The 17,355-nt window shown below is 34.2% G+C and overlaps 4 protein-coding genes across 4 annotated transcripts in view; 2 read left to right on the top strand and 2 right to left on the bottom strand.

Moving 5' to 3' along the window:
• LOC107190341 (sn1-specific diacylglycerol lipase alpha) overlaps window positions 1-6,424 on the top strand; it is an 89,488-nt gene extending 83,064 nt beyond the window's left edge. The window contains exons 13-16 of the mRNA XM_015579134.1: window positions 3,852-4,201; window positions 4,879-5,223; window positions 5,652-5,826; window positions 6,085-6,424. Coding sequence (XP_015434620.1) covers window positions 3,852-4,201; window positions 4,879-5,223; window positions 5,652-5,826; window positions 6,085-6,363 — 1,149 coding nt within the window. The 3' untranslated portion in view covers window positions 6,364-6,424. The remainder of the gene's footprint in view (window positions 1-3,851; window positions 4,202-4,878; window positions 5,224-5,651; window positions 5,827-6,084) is intronic.
• A 1,277-nt stretch (window positions 6,425-7,701) lies between these two features.
• LOC107190366 (protein Asterix) lies at window positions 7,702-8,378 on the bottom strand. Its single transcript, XM_015579160.1, has 2 exons — window positions 8,256-8,378; window positions 7,702-8,048 (listed from the first exon to the last, which is right to left on the bottom strand). The coding sequence occupies exon 2, from the start codon at window positions 8,039-8,041 to the stop codon at window positions 7,709-7,711; it is 333 nt and encodes a 110-aa protein (XP_015434646.1). The 5' UTR covers window positions 8,042-8,048; window positions 8,256-8,378; the 3' UTR covers window positions 7,702-7,708.
• A 610-nt stretch (window positions 8,379-8,988) lies between these two features.
• Window positions 8,989-11,424, top strand: LOC107190357 (periodic tryptophan protein 1 homolog). Its single transcript, XM_015579152.1, has 11 exons — window positions 8,989-9,189; window positions 9,262-9,320; window positions 9,378-9,478; window positions 9,557-9,733; window positions 9,840-9,947; window positions 10,011-10,185; window positions 10,264-10,422; window positions 10,501-10,609; window positions 10,688-10,778; window positions 10,857-11,093; window positions 11,164-11,424. Exons 1-11 carry the CDS (start codon window positions 9,127-9,129, stop codon window positions 11,280-11,282), a joined length of 1,398 nt encoding a protein of 465 aa, XP_015434638.1. The 5' UTR covers window positions 8,989-9,126; the 3' UTR covers window positions 11,283-11,424.
• Window positions 11,425-13,573: 2,149 nt separating this feature from the next.
• On the bottom strand, window positions 13,574-14,588 carry LOC107190379 (YY1-associated factor 2). Its single transcript, XM_015579177.1, has 2 exons — window positions 14,168-14,588; window positions 13,574-13,912 (listed from the first exon to the last, which is right to left on the bottom strand). The coding sequence occupies exons 1-2, from the start codon at window positions 14,342-14,344 to the stop codon at window positions 13,574-13,576; spliced, it is 516 nt and encodes a 171-aa protein (XP_015434663.1). The 5' UTR covers window positions 14,345-14,588.
• Between the last annotated feature and the right edge of the window lie 2,767 nt (window positions 14,589-17,355).

Below are 17,355 nucleotides of genomic sequence, written 5' to 3'. Positions count from 1 at the left end.
TCCAGCTAGAATCATTACTGGATTCTGTACACTTCTTATAATAGATTTGCACTGTTTAAGGTGAATATAAAAGTCTGATGTAAATTTTAAGTCTGAAGTACCTTTAGGGGATATTAAAGCTCCATGGACAACGTTATGCTACTATGAAATGATAAACGTGGCCTAAAATATAAAATTTTTACGACATACCACATTTTCTTCATACAAACTAGATTTCCGAATGCTTATGAGCGGTAGTGTACGTAGTTGCGATATATAAATGGATTTTTATTAATGAATTCCGTATTTTTCTAGACCGATTTACAGAAATTTGAAGTTAAATAAAAATTGAGGTCGTTTATTAAATATTTTATTAGTTCTGAAAATATGTTAAAATTTGATTAGAACTCGGGAAAATTCTCAATTTATTGACTTTCGTACATTTTCATTTGTGCAAAAAATCACATTCACGCTGCTATATTTTCCCTCACGCAGTGGAAATCTTTGAAGTGTACCTACGTAATAGACGTTATTTCATCGCGAATTACTCTACATTAATCGCATGCACGACATCATAACGAAGTGTTTACTGCTCACGAGAGTACTTGTCGAACGCGTTGATCGTCAGTTGTCAGTTGTAATCATTCTGTGTTTCATTTTTCATTGCAGACATCCATTCATTTGCACGTTTTCGCTATGGAAAGAATTTTTCATTTCAAACTTTTCAGGATGACTAGAATCAACAGAATAATTTATTATAATTTTTGTTAATACTTAACAAATGGAATCTCTGAAAAAGTATTTCGAACATGGAAATATTATTTCAAGTAAAAGCATGGACACTCGTGACCATGAAACTTTTTAACGTTTTATTTTTTATCAAATCTAGCAGTCAATTTGTAAATCAAAATTTTATACAAAACATTCTAATCTTTATAGTATTAAACATTGTTAAGAAATAATTGATCAGTTATTAACTTGTTAACTTGGGAAAATGAGTTAACTCGTTATTTCCTATAATTCTATAATCAACTCTATCTTCCTATAATTTTTCGTTACCTTGTATATTTATCCGACCGTTTCTAAATCTAACTTTATAGTAGATTCTGTAGTAGTATAAATTAGATCGAATAATTTTCATCGGATCGTTTTTACTGAACCTTCGGTGTATCGAAAATCGAAAAGAATCCTTTTAACGGGTTAATTTTCTGTATATTATATCGCAAGTAATGTTCAACAAAGCTAAAATTGGCTCTAGCTATTCAGTGCGTAATCTTTGTATCCTGTAAAATTTGAAAAAAAATATATTTCACAGCGAAAATGGACTCATGCAAGCCACATTCCTTTGTAGCATAAAAATGGCGATTCGATGTTCTCTCTCCTAGATAAATTACATGTATAATCGAGTTTTTAACTATTGTTGTACATCCGAGCCATTATTATCCTACTTTCCATATATTTAGCTGAGTTCTCCGGGAAATTCTATTATCCCCGTTAAATATTTCACGAATACTCGCTCGGAATTTTCGGTTTGCATAATGGGAATTAAAAATTTATAATCGTCGATTCGGATCCACGCGACACGGAACTGGATCGTATTACCGAAAAAAGGCGTATACACGTACCAACTGTCGTGAAATTCTAATTTGCCTCTCAGCAAAATTACTTTGTGAAAGTATAAAGAATGGGTGCTATACGGTTCGTTACTGAAAACCATGGTCGGTGGAACCATACAATTTTCAGTCGACTATTTCTTCCGTTAAAAACAGTCGTGAAATTGACACTTCCGTGAACAGTATAGCGCGTTCGTAGTCAGTGGAAACGGTATAGTGTGGTTGTAAAGTATCTAGATCATTGGACTTATAATGAAATTAAAAGTTTAAAAAAAAATGGTACTAATAACTTAGAATCATTTTGTTAGTAGGAAAAGCACATATTTTAATTAACATTCCCAACAAAATACTAACCTGAAACAAAATTTAGATAGTTTATTTTACAGCTACATTATATCCCTCCATCAAGAGTACAAGGCGAAAGGTTTCCTCCTTTTCGAGATTAAGATAAAAATCGAGATTATACGTAAATAAAATAATATTTTTCTAGTGTTCGACCCTTGATAGATGGTTCAGTTATTACAGAATCACCCTTAGCGTACCACTAGTATCTTCTAGGTGAACAATCGATATTACCAAACCGCACGATTGGATATTCCAGTACCTGACTAAACCCATTGACTCGATGACGCTATTTTATGTTCCCGAACTATCAAATATCATTCAAGCATCCATTAATTTAAAGTCAACATAGAGACCGTGATACGTACCAATCGTTTGATTACACCCCCCTTCGTTGTTTCCGAAAACTCGATAAAAATCGACTGAATACTTTCAATGTTAACGGTACGGAATTATAGAACTAATGTCTGTGAATTGATAAATCAATCACAGTAGACGCTTCACACGATTCGAAAAGCTTCGAAAGTTTCACGCCGTGGAAAGTAGACACATTGGAAGTAATTGAAATAGAACACTAATCGAAGGACTCGCTGGCTCCTGAGAATTTTAAAACGGGGTTAAAACGACGTATCAGTTTGGACAATTCTAACACTAATGCAATATGAAAATTTCCTCACATTTTTATGAAATTATAGTCAGTGAATTATTAAGGTTCTCCTTGCAAAAATGAGTCCATACGCGAATTTATTCGAACAAACTCTCAGTTCCACTTAAAACAACTCCTGTCTTATTCGATTAATAGCATTCGTTATTAAAAGTAAATCTAGAAATTATAGGAATATTATTCGTAAAAATATGATGGCAAACCAAGAAAATTTTTACATTGCACAAGTATCTATATAATTGCCAGTTAAATATTATACCTCCTGCGCCACCATTTCAAAGTTCCAGACGCCCATCGTAATTATTCGACAGCTCGTAGATAGGGATGGGGCCACGACCAAACGGTTACGAACATGTTTAGACTTCTATGAGCACAACAAGTTCGAGCAGATCCAAACATAGTTTGAACGTGGCAAGGCACTCAAACTAGGTGGTCAGGTCCAAACTTTTCGACACAGTTCAGACGTTTCAAATCGCTCGTATCGATCAAGCAACAAGTTAAATCCTCTGACGCCCCATTATTTCGAGTCGGTTGGCCGATTCGAGCGTCTCGAAATGAGTTGGAAATGTTTGGAAAATTTGTACTCTGACCTTAAATTTGAACTAGAACTGTAAGTCTTCAAATATTCGAACTATTCGAATAATTTGAACAGTAGAGGGGATTCGAATAAGTCGAATAGTACGGAGTATTCGAATAACAGAAACTTTCTGACGAAAATTCAGGTTTAACGTTTGAAACACAAATAATTGTAAAGGCCAATGTGAAAAGAATTTCACGATAAGGTTAGAGGAAATATATTATGTTCAGATTCCTATTTAGTAAAATAAAAAATTCTATCACTTCGAATATTCAAATACTCCGAATACTCCGAATAATCAGAATATGTCGGATACCTCGAATATTTGGAATAATTCGAATACTTTGTATAATCCGAATATGTCGAATGTCCGAATGATTCGAATATCAAATTCGATTCTACTGCTATTCGAATATATTGAATATTCGAATATTCACAACAGCCCTAGTTCGAACGCCTCCTCGTGTTCAACCTTTGTTTGGACCTGTTCAAACTATTGGTGCCGGTAGAAGTCCAAACACGTTCGAATCGTTTTGGGAGGTCCCATCGCTACTATCGCATTGATGTTCGAGAACGGAAGGGATATAAATTATCAAAGTCGTAGACGAGGTTGAAGTGTTCGAGTCTTGTGAAACGTTTAACCGTAACATGGCAACACCCCGTGTGGATATGTCAGGTTGTAACCACTTTGGGGCCGGCGAAGCCGCAGAGGCTCGCTTCCGGCCACGCATCGTCCACGGAGGCGTCCGAGGCGCGCGAGGTCGTCGAGATCCAGGAGATGGAGATCGAACAGGAAATGAGAGCGTTGCTGTCCTCATCCAGCCCCGTGAAATCCCATCCCAGCAACCTGGCCGGTACGCCGCCGCACAAACTCTGCCTGGAGACCAGCTTCACGTCCCTACAGAGCCCGTCGGAGTTCCCACAGGCCGGCCGCGAGCTGAGCGTCGACTCCAGGGGTATACCATGGGAGTACGTCAGCCTGGCCAGCGAGCTGCTGAACACGCCTAGGGCCGAGGAATGTAAATTGTAAGAATAGCACTTTTATGTCTGGAACAACGCAAACCGTGTGTGTGTACGCGCAGTTTCCTTAATCGGAGGGCTGTGACGACCGAAGAAAGAGAGAGAAAGACACCTAGGATTTAACTTTGATATGGATTTAAAGGAGCGAAGAATTGTGTTGGACGGTCGAACTCTCTCGGGATCTTATATATATGTATTGTAATTAGATTTGATCGTACTAGATATTCTTGCCTGGTGTGGATTCGTCTAGACGCCGAACCCGACAGGATACTTTCGGCTAAATTTCACAATGACACTGTTCACTTTCTAATAACTAAATCCTCGTTATCATAATGAAATCCTTATTCATCGAATAATCACATCGGAGTTATACAATACATCACGCTCTCGTTCACAATCGCTTATTTCACCGACTCGCAGTATTTCACCGCTTTGACAGTCGCGCACATATATATAAACCGATATCATTGCACACCGTAAGGTTGTCGAATACATACGAAAATAGATTCTGAGTGATCGTGTCTATTGGAGGATTGCAGGTGGGGAGAAACATTTTGTTCCATGGACAATTGTCTTCTGTTTTGTTGTTCCTGGAATCGAAATTGTTCCCTTTAGCTGCAATCCCCCGCCGTTCCTGTGGCAATCAACTGTAATATCTTGAGCGTTGCGTTTTTTGCACGAAGGCCAAATCGACGGACCGATTGGGACGACACGTCCCGAACAGCGCCGCTAGCGACACCGGAAACACTGTCGGAGGCGTCCAGCAACCCACCGTCACCTGTACCACCACCAAGACCGATGAGACGCACCCCGAAGATTTCGGGAAACTTGTCAACGGCGGCGGACGACTTGAAGAACAACATTCACTTCGCTATGCTCTCGGCGAAGAATTATTTCCTGAGGGAGGGAAACAACGGCAGTAATACAAGCAGCGGGAATAGCGAGGCGAGCTACGAGAGCGCCAGAAGCTTAACCGCTGGTCTTCCGCCGCCAGTGCCGAGAAGACGGGACTCGGTCATTGTCAGAAGGTACCTACTTTGACCAGGGATTAAAAAAGAAAAACCATATCGACAAGGGAACTCTGATAATTTGCAAATTCTAATTTTTCTGTAAACTTTCCGATTTTCTTTAAGGGCTGCTTTCACACAGAAAAACCAAAAAGTAGTCAATATTGCCTGATCCTCCTGTCGGAGTCAAATCTTGCAAAGTTTACAGGAAAATTGGAAATTCGGTTTTCGGGTTACCGAAGTTCCTTTGTGAATCCCAGATTTTCTTGGGTTGAAAGCTTCTTATAAAAATACTTTGTTCCTAAATCGAACGAAGTTGGTTCCGGAAAGAAAAGTCCGAAATTCTTCATCATACGAACTTTCCGCTAGTGATAATGATAAAAGTGACTTTCAGAGGACAAGTGAACAAATCTATTAATAACGCGTATAAATTTTATAAAACATTGCAGAGAGCAAAGAGTATGCACGGCTGCCTGCTGTAGAGACGACTTGTCCGAAAATTCTTCGTCCCACACCTCTTCTCATTCCTCTGGAGCGTCCCACGCGTCGAACCGGGTACAGCCGGGCTACGCTGAAGAGGAGAACGAGACGAACGGCTCCAGTTTGGACTTTTACGAAGCCAAGGTGCAATATACACAACTTGTGTCAAATATACCAATGGCTACATGAATGTCTCCACATGTACAATCTTTAAAGGCATTTTTAATAACAAAGTTGGAGCGTCTTGGTGGCTAATATTCAAGACTTTGTTAACACACATAATTAGCCTACATTTTGACCTAAGATTTATTTCAAAAAAGCACCAGGCTCAATTGTAAACTTCCTTTGAAAGTAGGGCAGAATTTAAATTTAAAAGTGTGCAGGAAGATATGTATTTTTTAGGGTTCTTCTGGACAACGTGACAGCAGTAACGACGTGTTCCTCAGCGTTAGAAGTTCTCCAGAGTGCAAAGGCCTCATGGCACCAGCAACGGATCTAGGAGCGGAATGGAAGAAGAAATTCGACGCGACCGGGTTGAGCGGCGACGCTTCGTTGCCCCTTTTGCGTGGACTCTCGCCGACGCCCACGCACGGGCAACACGGTTCGCCGTTTTTTAGCGCAAAACGGAAAAAGTACGTGTATCCGATCACGCTGGTCGGTCGGGGAGAAAGTAGCGTTTAATTGCAGACGATTCTCGACCGATCGGGGACCATAAGCGAAAGGGCCAGAATAGGTGTAAAGTAACTATTAGGAGGTATCTGTGCCAATAGCCGCACGCAGTCTTGTGCGATCATTTGTAAATTGCTTTCATGAGTCCTTGAGTAAGTGGGATGGACTGTTGAAATATTCTAAAACTGAGGGGCCACATATTGCAGCCTCCTTTTATATGATCTTTCGCTGAAACTCTATGCACAGTTGATGAATCCACAGTCAAGTATTAAACGGAATGTTAAGGGGGAGAAGATAATAAGGATTCTGGAAAATTCGTCACGTGAGGATGTAGATAGTGAAATTTGAATGATATTCGATTTTTATCGTAGAACTCTCTTTCTCTTTGTACAAACAGCTATTTCATCGACGAAACAAAGTATTTTTTAATTCGGGAAAACTTTTCTGCCAACTGAACGCAAAAAATAAATAAATAAATAAATATATATGTAGTATATGTGTAAATAGAGAACACGTAAAGCGCATAAAAAATTAGGAAAACAGCAATGTACTACATGAATAATAGTTTATGCAAATTGAGATGCCTTGCTCTTAAAAAAGAAAATAAACTTTTTTATTAGGTTTCACTTATGCAATCGCTGAATATTGTAGCATCGTGAAATTGTCTGAACATTGTGTGGCGGTTAGACCGGCCTATTCCATAATTATATTATTTAACACACGAATTTGGAGTGACACATTTTTGTACAATTTTTTAATAGAATCAACAATGGTACAAAACAGTTACTTGAATCTATCATTTATATCTGTCCATGTATAATTCTGTTATATCATCTAATATGAACTTTATACTTAGAAACATTAGACGGTTTATTCATACTTTGAAATAGTCGCGATTACTTTTTTACTCATTTTTAACGAGTGCAAAAATGGGACTGAAAACGTGTATGTATAAAGTATACATGGAATGTAAGATATACAGCTACTTAAAGAAGACAATTATGTAATGAAGATTGAATGACAAAGCGTGATTTCTACTAGCAGTCTCAGCAATTTTAAAATCACTGTATTTATGTAAAAAGTAGAAAAAAAACATTTAACTCTGAACAATATTTATTAAACTTAATATAAGTGATAATTGTAGGATATCATTAGGAACAAGTGATGCATAGAAGAAAGTTCATTTAATGTAATAAAGTACAATCCTTTTTAAGAAATAAAACAATGAAATCAATTTCCTGTTTATTTCTTGTCACTTCATTAAATCTATTTCTTTTGTTTTAAACTATTAAAAGTAGAAAAAGAATATATCAAGTAATAAATAATCATCAAACAACACAGAACCTTTTAAATACTTTTATTGCATTGCTGATGCCCATGGTGGCGTCATGGGCTGTGGATTTTGTAAGTACGACATAACAACTGCTGATATAGACAACATAAAACTGCTAAGAATTTGCTTAGTATCGTCGCTTACTTTAGAATTTGCAAAACTAATACAAGAACAATATAAGGCAACCCAAGCACACCACTTTAATCTCATCATCAAGCCACACATACTGAAGATCATTCCTAATATGTTCATGTAGTCTGGCGTTGAAATGTCGCCTGGTTGCGCTTGACTACATGCAGCAGCAGGTTTGTACCTAACCTCTCGTTCAGGACGTCTAGGATCCGCTGAACTATTCATGTTGACACTGAAATTTGTAATAAATTTTTTCTACTTAATGCCACAAAAATTCTAATTGATTCATAAATCCTTCAGCCATCATATGAGGGTAAAATAATATATATGATGATAAACACTGTAAGGTTATTAAAGTAGAATGTGTTATGACAAACTATTACTATATAGCCCTAACGGAAATTAATCTATAATAATATATGTAGGCAAATGTACTCACCAATTTAATATAAACAACACTTGTATAATAGCAATTAGTATTTAATCATAGAAGGTGAACAGCTGATTAAACATCATTCTTTTTCACTTCTGACCACTGACATTCCTAACGTTCCTCACTTCAGACGAAATTCGATCAGCTATATATGTATAGAGATGGCGTGCAAAATCACTAACGGTGATTTATCACAGTGATCGCCGAATCACGATCACGGTCGTGTTTAACTTCACTGATTCACGACCGAGATTGCGATTTTTTTATGTTGAGTGAATTTGCTCACAGCGATCGTAAGTCCTTGATCTTTAAACAGAAAAACGTATTCAGTATAATCAGTAGAAAAAACAAGAAATTCTAAAAGAATGAGTTGCTAGATAACATGTAGATTATAATTTATAATCATTAATTCATTCATTATTCTTCATTGTTTCTAATTATTCCTTCACTTTATAGGATATAACCACCGACTAGGTATAGAATAGACCTATCATCCAATGCTTTATATATTTATTTATGTATATAAGTTCCAGAATGCCTAGAAATTTTATTCATAAATAAATGTAATAAATTTCTGGAAAGTTTATATTAAACCACATCTACTTAGTTTCTAAATAATTTAACATAAATGAATAGAATATTCAATTGCTATTCACAATTTTTGTGTAGTTTCCGTGTATTCCTGAGGTTGTCGGAGTGGGACTGGAGTGAGATGGTCTTCTATTTTGAACCTAGCTGTACAAATTGTCATACATTTCCCACTGATTTGCCACGTGCTTTTATGCGTTGGCTTAGAATTTCACATTGACATACCTACCTATTTAAACAGTTGTACATATTTTTCCCGTAAACACTATTGTAAATATATCAAATAAAAATGAATATTGTACCGTGTATAACCTGGGTCAAAAAAGGTGTAGCTGCTACGCATCCCGAAAAGGTTAATAAAGAAAAATTTTTAACATAATTTTTACATGTCATTATATGTATTGTATGTTTTTAACATTTTAAGGTTGAGTTAACACCAAAAGAGTTAGAACAAATTATAAAGCAAACACAGTCTAAATTGCAGTAAGTAATTTGTGTTTACATGTCGAGAAGAATTTAATATCAATGTAATGTTCTTAGAGATGCAGATTCAGATGAGGATCAGAATGAAAATGTGGAGCGCAGAAATGAAACACAATCACAAATTGATGAATATGACTTTGACAAATATGATGAAGAATGTATGATTTAAAGTTCATGTATTGTACAATAATGTGACATTTCTTTAATCTTATCTCAATGTCTGATTTGGTATTCAGCGGGTGACATACATTGCAATATTAGTAACATTGCAACTTTTGGTAAAGATGGGAAGGATCCTTTAATCACAGGGAATGATGATGATTCTGAGAAGGAAGATGATGGCATAAAAAGTGACGACAATCTTGTACTGATAGGGCATGTTGAAGGAGATGCCAGCATCTTAGAAATATTTGGTTTGTACATAAATTATAATTCTGTTCAGCTGAGAAATTTTTTACCTCGTGGCAATTTGAAATGTATTTTAAAGTTTTATTAAATGTGTCTTAAAATTATTTTCAGTTTACAATGAAGCAGAAGGTTCTTTTTATTGTCACCATGATATATTGCTACCATCTTTTCCATTGTGTATAGAATGGCTTAACTTTGATCCTGCAGATTCAAAACCAAGTAAGTGTAATATATTTTTCTTATGCAGTAATAAAAATGTATATATAATATACTGTTTTATAGGTAATTTGTGTGCAATTGGTAATATGACACCTATCATAGAAGTATGGGATTTAGATTTAATCGATTGTTTAGAACCAGCTTACAAACTTGGACGCAAACCAAGTAAAAAGAAAAATTTTAAACGCATTGGTCATAAGGATGCTGTATTAGATTTAGCATGGAATCAAAATTTCACGTAAGTATATATTACACATTTTTTGTGTGTAACAATAAATTCTAACAAATTATATTGTGAATATCTTTATTCTTTCAGACATGTATTAGCTAGTGGATCAGTTGACCAAACAGTTTTGTTATGGGATTTAGAAAATGGTACACCTGTTAATAAGATTGACTCCTTCAATGAGAAAATTCAATCACTAAAGTGGCATCCAACAGAAACACATCAGCTATTGACAGGTTGTGCAGATAAGTATGTACATTAACTTGCAATCAATAAATGTTTTCTAAATGCACTTCATATATTCAAGTGTGTATTCTTTTTATGCAGAATGGTTAGATTATTTGACTGCAGAGATCAAAGTGTTATGAAATCTTGGGAAACATCAGGGGAAGTAGAAAAAGTATTATGGAATCAGTTTGATCCAAATTACTGTTTAGTTAGTATACCAAATATGATTACTTTTTTAGACCTATAATAAAATTCATATCATTGTATTCTAATATTTGTACTGTAGGCAGGCATAGATAATGGATACATGCAGTACTTCGATATTAGACAAGATGAACCAATTTGGAATGTTGAGGCTCATACAAAAGAAGTTACAGGTATTGTTCACGACATTTAAATGTAAATAAGATTTAATCATACAAATTACAAATGTGGTCATGGTATTATGATTTCAGGTTTGACTCTAAGTTCTTCGTGTCCCGGTCTTCTTGTTACTTCAGCAAACGATGGTGTCATAAAAGTATGGGATGTTATTAATCATGCAGAACCATGTTCTATTTGGGAGAAGAAAACTAATCTTGGTGCTTTGCTATGTCTTGCATCAAATCCCAATGATCCTCTTGTTTTTTCTGCCGGTGGTGATCATAAGTCGCACAACCTTAGAGTGTTCAATTTTTCTGAAGTAGCAGAAAGTAAGTTTCACTGTGTACGTATATAACTGTTCTGTACTTTTATATAACTTAATATTCTTTTGTTAAATAGTACGTGAGAGATTTGGAGATAGAATATCGGAAAGTAATAATCAGGAAGAAGTGATGAATGTAACAGAAAATATGGAATCAATGTTACTTAATAATATTGGAAAAAAAGAAAAAAGATAAGTAAATATGTAGGATCAAATGAATGAATTGTATCAAAGTTGAATTCTGTGAAGACTGCAAATTAAGATACACATGTTTCTCACATTTTACTTGTACATACATTATTTGATACGAATAAAATTTCAAAAAGGAATGTACTTGGAAGGCCATATGAAATTTTCGAGATTTTCTTCTCAAAACATTTAATTTATTCTTTTCTTGTAATAATATAATGTTAATCCCAACAGTTTTCCGAAAATTTTACAATCTGTACAACATAGTAATATCCTAATCATTTGCAACACACACAAATCCAATTTTATTTGGTATTAACATAGTTTTATATTGTGAAGGCAATCGATACATGTTTTTGATTCATGTTCACACAATACCATAAAAATACGAAAAATTATTAAATCATTCAAGAATTCGTATGTTTTTAACGTTTACTAAATATCTATTATATTGGAAATTATGGATTCCCTACTCGTAAACTGTAAAGTAATGATTTTAAGAACATATTGTTTTAAAGCGATATTCTAATAGAATTTGAAGACACATTTATCACCTAAACGTTTCACTTTCTTGTAAGATTAATATGTACATAAATATTATGTATACGTAAAATGAAAATAATTTTTTAATTTAGTAATCAATATGTTTTTAGTATAGGTTTGACATTTGTTTTATAAAAAAAAGTATAACTTTGATAATGTTTCTGACAAATTATTTATGAAATGGAAACTACAAGAATTTTACTTGCATTATAAATTTTCCTTAATGTTGTACGATTACGTATTCCATCAATGTTTTTGTTATTTGAGTAATGCTGTACTTATGTATAAATATTTGTAAAAGTATTGTTTACTTTCATGTTTATGATGTACATTGTTAATGTTCAATGACAAATTACGTTTTATATTTCAATCTAACTGGCATACAAATACATTTTACACAATTCTAAGAAGAATTGTTTGTATGGCATTTTGTAATTTCATACACTTATGAAATAATCCCGTTATTTTGTGGTCCTTACAATCACAATACTTTTTTTTTGTGATTCAATTCGGCAATGCTATTTATTACCTGGTAACGTAAAATGTGTAAAAATAAATATAAAAAGAATTATAAATCACAGTTAAAAGTGATTGGGCAGTTACTAGTATGTGCCAGCTTAGTAGCTTTTATGGTTAACTATTTATACCAATAATAAAAGCACATATCCCACTGCAGTGTTCCAAATTTTGTGATTTTACTAGTAATAGAAATTAATATTTTATAGATGGTTCAAATATTGTTTATATACAATTGGTATATCAAATGTATATACTCTAATATTATTAAAGTATATTGTGGAAAGAAGTGTAAAAATTACTTCTGAAGTGTTGTAGCATAATAATAATCATGAACACTCAAAACTAATGAACTCATTTGTTACAAGATCAAATAGTTTCTAAAATTTATAAAACTGTGTATCACTTTATATTATGCTCTGCACTTTAATTGCATAATAATTCACGTGTACAAACTAGAAACTTCTGCGCGGCGACTGGTATTAATTTCTACGAAAGTATAAAGCTCGGAACAAACGAGATTTATATATCGATAATTTTGGAATGGGATCAAGGTATATACGTACCAAAGCCAGTTTCATAGTTCGCTGTCACAGTAATTATTAAATAAACAAATTATATAACTCATACATAAATGAGTTCATTAAAACATTCTAATTAACGATAATCTTACAACATGCTTTCTGGCAGTGGTGTTACAGATTCAATGAAAGTCATGTGGACATTGTTATGTCAACAATGGATATATAAAATTCCATTTGCAGTATTAATGCACATAATGCATTTGTTACAGTCAATATTATATAAGTAGAGTAAGTAATATCCGAAGTTGTACAAATAAAATTATCTAAAATATTCAATTAAATTAAATATTCAATTAATATTAAAACTCGCAATTTAGAATTCTCTGAAACTATGGAATACATAACATTAAGTACAACTTCAGTTGATGCGTCGAAGTATGAACTAGATCATTGTTATGGACCAGATAATTTTGATGTTAATAAGAAACAACAATACACGACACATTTCTTATATTACATTGAAGTCATAAAAATTCAATGATTCCACTGATAGCATAAAACGTCTGACCTCATTGAATGTTATATAACCTGCAACACATAGAAAAAATAGTTTTTTTTTGTCCATAAAATGTACCATAGTCCAAAGAGATTGACATACATTATATAATATATTAATTAGATTAATTCATACACATATGTGATATAGCGTGTTGAGCTAAGCATCAGTTCCTATATCCAAACTTCTAGAGTCTTGATTAGAATCGTGTTGACTTCCATTTTCAGAAGAAGCACTGCTAGATAAACCAGACTGATCAGAACTTTTCTTCACTTTGGGCTTATATTCCGTAATAACGACAGTAACATTATTTACTGTCACTTCATTGGTTTGAGCTGTACTGCGGTCTATATTTTTTAGACGAGGTGGATGCCTATTTTTACGCCTTGGTTTCTCCAATTTACGATCTTTTTCTTTACCACTACTAGCTGTACTTCCACCACTTCCACCTTCCTTCTTTCCCGGCTTCAAAAGTGGTACATATTGTTGCTGTGCAACCTGTGTACAAGATAATTGTATTACTAGTGCCCCATGAAAAGTAGAAGGAATTCAACACATTCGAGACCGATGTATTATTACAGGACTATCCTCAGGAGCCAGCAATGTTTACATACAGTCTGTACGTGACTCACATATGGTAATATGATGATGACCCACACATAGTGAGTCATCGGTTAGATGGATGAGATATGTGACTCATATGCTGGGTCTTCAGTATCGAATGTGATAAGTGAAATGCAATTAAATCATAACCTGTTGTGCCACAAGTTGAGGATTAATGCGGGGTTTCCGCGTAGAAGTTCCCTTACGGACGTCACACATGAGGCACTTAAATGCTTCTGCTGTATTTCTATATGTGCAGACACTGCAGTCCCAATAATTTTCTTCCAAAACCTTCGCCTGACGTTTTCCACTTCCCGAATGGTTCATTGTTCATGAAAGTCGGTTGTAGAACACTATACCTTCTCAAAAGAGAGTTTGCCTTCCTATACGTGCTTTCAGCCTCATTAAAAGTGATTTTATGAACACTGGTTACTTTATGACAATAAGATTGCTCCAAAAGAGCAAGATAAAAGATATGCAATAAAGTTAATCGAGAATTGTCTAAGACAATGTTCCATGCATCAACTAAACAGGATACACAGTTCTTGGATGTATTCATCTTTACTATATAAACCACCTATATTTCTTTGTTGTATCATTCTGATGTACATTTTTTAGATTGTACCTGAAACAAATAAAATATGTTAACGCAACTAGTTTTACTAAATTAATGATTTGTTAAAAATAAATATTTAATAATTAGTGTATAAGAATAATTAATACTATCACAAACCATAAACAATCGTTTATTATTTTTTATTATCACTTAACATATTCACGCGTGTGTATACGTAATCTTATATGTACATCGTATTGTTTAAAAAACAACCAATTTATTATATAAATCCTTGATTAAAGTAAATATATGTGTAAGATAACGTAAAATATTACTTATTTGACAGACTTACCGATTAAAGTGCCAATTTATGGAACTTTTATTAAGGGTTATCTGTTCTTTTTTCCCCTATGTAATAAAAATTCTTGCTTTTTCACATGAAAAATTGGTTCCTTAATTATTAAATATCCATTGTAATGTACAACACAAAAAAAAATCAATTTAGAAAAGATCAGATGTTTCTTGTAATCCAAGATATCCAAACATTCTTTTCCCTAATGAAACAGATGGAATTCCTGACTTGCATATAAAAGTAGCATTATTGCACATATACGACGTTCTCCTTAACAGTATTATCTGTGTACTTTATACATATACACTACACATTGTGACACATTTACAGTCAGGAGATTTTTTCAGTCTTTCGTGTCATCGTAAAATGATCGCTTTACACACAAAAGCCAATAAAAATCAACTAACTCGAAGATATTGACAAACAATCCACAGCGCTGTTCCTCTATCGGTCGAACAGCGGAATGTTGAATGCGGACCAAAATACTGTTTGCTTCGGCAACATTGCATATATCAGTAACGTATTATCTAATAGAAAAACCCTTCTTTACTTATGTGCATATGTACACGTATTTAATAACGATAAAAGTGCTTTAACGAACTATAAATCGTTAACGAAACTATAAAAAGAAATAGAGGGAATTGATTTGTTGTATATGTAACTAAAAAACAATTACAAAATCAATTTTATTAAGAATTTCAAATAAATAGTTCGTATAGAAAAAGTAGAAAAGTTAATGTAAATTTATGAAGCATTACGTTAAATTGTACATCATTCTTTAGTTTATTGATACATTAAAAACAAAACTATTCTTAAAATGAAAGTCTCTGGATTAAGTATCGTACATTCCTGCAACTTTCCTTTTGAAAGAAGGTATGAATTAAATTAAACCATACGTATATGTGACAGTCATAGACATATATAATATAATAGACTGCGCGGTCTTATGGGAGGGCTGAAGTCGACACCAGAGAGAGGGGACAATTGCGAAGTCATATGTCTCCCTTCCTAATGGGGCTGTTGATGGGCTGTTGGTAGGGGATTCTTCTATGGCTGTAGTGGAAACATCACATACGTGCAGCATTCCTTCTCCTCATCGCCCTCCAGTTCTTTTCTCCACTTCCTCGGCGATCAGCAAGTGTCGGACAACCGCGGGCTCCTGTGGTGGCGATGCGAGGCAGGAAACAGGAAACGTCACGACAGACATATTTGTGTATTCTTGTGGGACTTCTTAACACTTCCAGCACATTTTAATCTAAATTAGAGTATTATTCGCATAGATTAATAATCATTTATGTTTCTTTTTATTCAAAAATGATAGAAACAACCTGATCGTATCCCAGCAATATCTCCACTCCTATTCCTAATTTCAATTTTCCAACAAAATAATAAGAAACAATTAATAATAGCAAAATAATACATTCTCAACATTTTTAAAAAAGCGCGGGAAACTGAAAATTCGAGATTTTGCCAAAATTACGGTGGCGGGAATTGGAACTAATTCTAGAACTTTTAGTGTGGCGCTAACTAGTGGTGATTTTGCGAACTAAATTTGAAAATCCCCCATTTTTTGCAGCTTTCCCACGCTTTTTCAAATTCAAATTTCGCGCGAAATTGAACTTCAAATTTATTTTAATGCAATTTTAACTAAGTTTACCAATTACTATTTATTTATTTATAGAAAATATGAGATAGTCGTAGTCATAGGCTTAACAAACAACACATATGTACCACTTAACTGGTTTTTATTGAAAAAATCTGAAGAAAATGCCCAATTTACAGTAGTATTTGAATAAATTTCACAACAATTGCTTTAAATACTACTTATATATACGAGTTTAGAATATATTTGTAACAACATGTGCATAAATTCAGTAAAACATGGCTTAAATATTATTCAAACTTTAAACAATAAAAATAATTGCCTCTTCTGTAACTTGTAAATCTTTCGTACGATGTTCACAGCTTCATATATAATAGTTTCATACGTTTGTCGTCGAAATTTTCATTCTTGGGGACATATGATAGATACGCACTCTCACTCACACATTTCACCCATCACTGCTATATGCCTGAACGCTGCACGCTGTTGCCTGTCAGTGAATTTGGCGGGCGCTGAGTTGCCCATCACTGAGATAGACGGAATGAAAAAAGTTCCAGCGATCATTTCGTCTACGCACCTAATAGTATACATATATGTATATTAGTGCTCTTTACATGTTTCTTTGTAACTTTATAATCTGTCACATATTTCATAAACTTTGGCGCTATTGCCACATTAGCAGGACGTATTTATCACAGATGGCACTCGGGAAGTACGCATTTCAAAAGTTCAACCATAGACGAGATATAGAATAGACCTAACATCTTATGGAACTTCAGGTCACATGTTCTGAAATACCGATCGTGGAAAAAATCAGATATGTACAT

Source organism: Dufourea novaeangliae, unplaced genomic scaffold (assembly GCF_001272555.1).
Source record: "Dufourea novaeangliae isolate 0120121106 unplaced genomic scaffold, ASM127255v1 scaffold177, whole genome shotgun sequence".
NCBI classification, from domain to species: domain Eukaryota; kingdom Metazoa; phylum Arthropoda; class Insecta; order Hymenoptera; family Halictidae; genus Dufourea; species Dufourea novaeangliae.
The sequence above is the reverse complement of the archived record's forward strand: the minus strand, read 5'-3'. Positions and strand labels throughout refer to the sequence as shown.

What these genes read in the sequence shown, in the direction of transcription:
- LOC107190366 (XM_015579160.1), bottom strand. Translation starts at nt 8,041, where the DNA reads ATGAATAGTTCAGCGGATCCTAGACGTCCTGAACGAGAGGTTAGGTAC.
- LOC107190357 (XM_015579152.1), top strand. Translation starts at nt 9,127, where the DNA reads ATGAATATTGTACCGTGTATAACCTGGGTCAAAAAAGGTGTAGCTGCT. An exon ending in CTGCTACGCATCCCGAAAAG is followed by an intron (nt 9,190 to 9,261) that starts GTTAATAAAGAA and finishes TAACATTTTAAG; the next exon opens with GTTGAGTTAACACCAAAAGA. An exon ending in CAGCATCTTAGAAATATTTG is followed by an intron (nt 9,734 to 9,839) that starts GTTTGTACATAA and finishes AATTATTTTCAG; the next exon opens with TTTACAATGAAGCAGAAGGT.
- LOC107190379 (XM_015579177.1), bottom strand. Translation starts at nt 14,344, where the DNA reads ATGAACCATTCGGGAAGTGGAAAACGTCAGGCGAAGGTTTTGGAAGAA. An exon ending in CTCAACTTGTGGCACAACAG is followed by an intron (nt 13,913 to 14,167) that starts GTTATGATTTAA and finishes TCTTGTACACAG; the next exon opens with GTTGCACAGCAACAATATGT.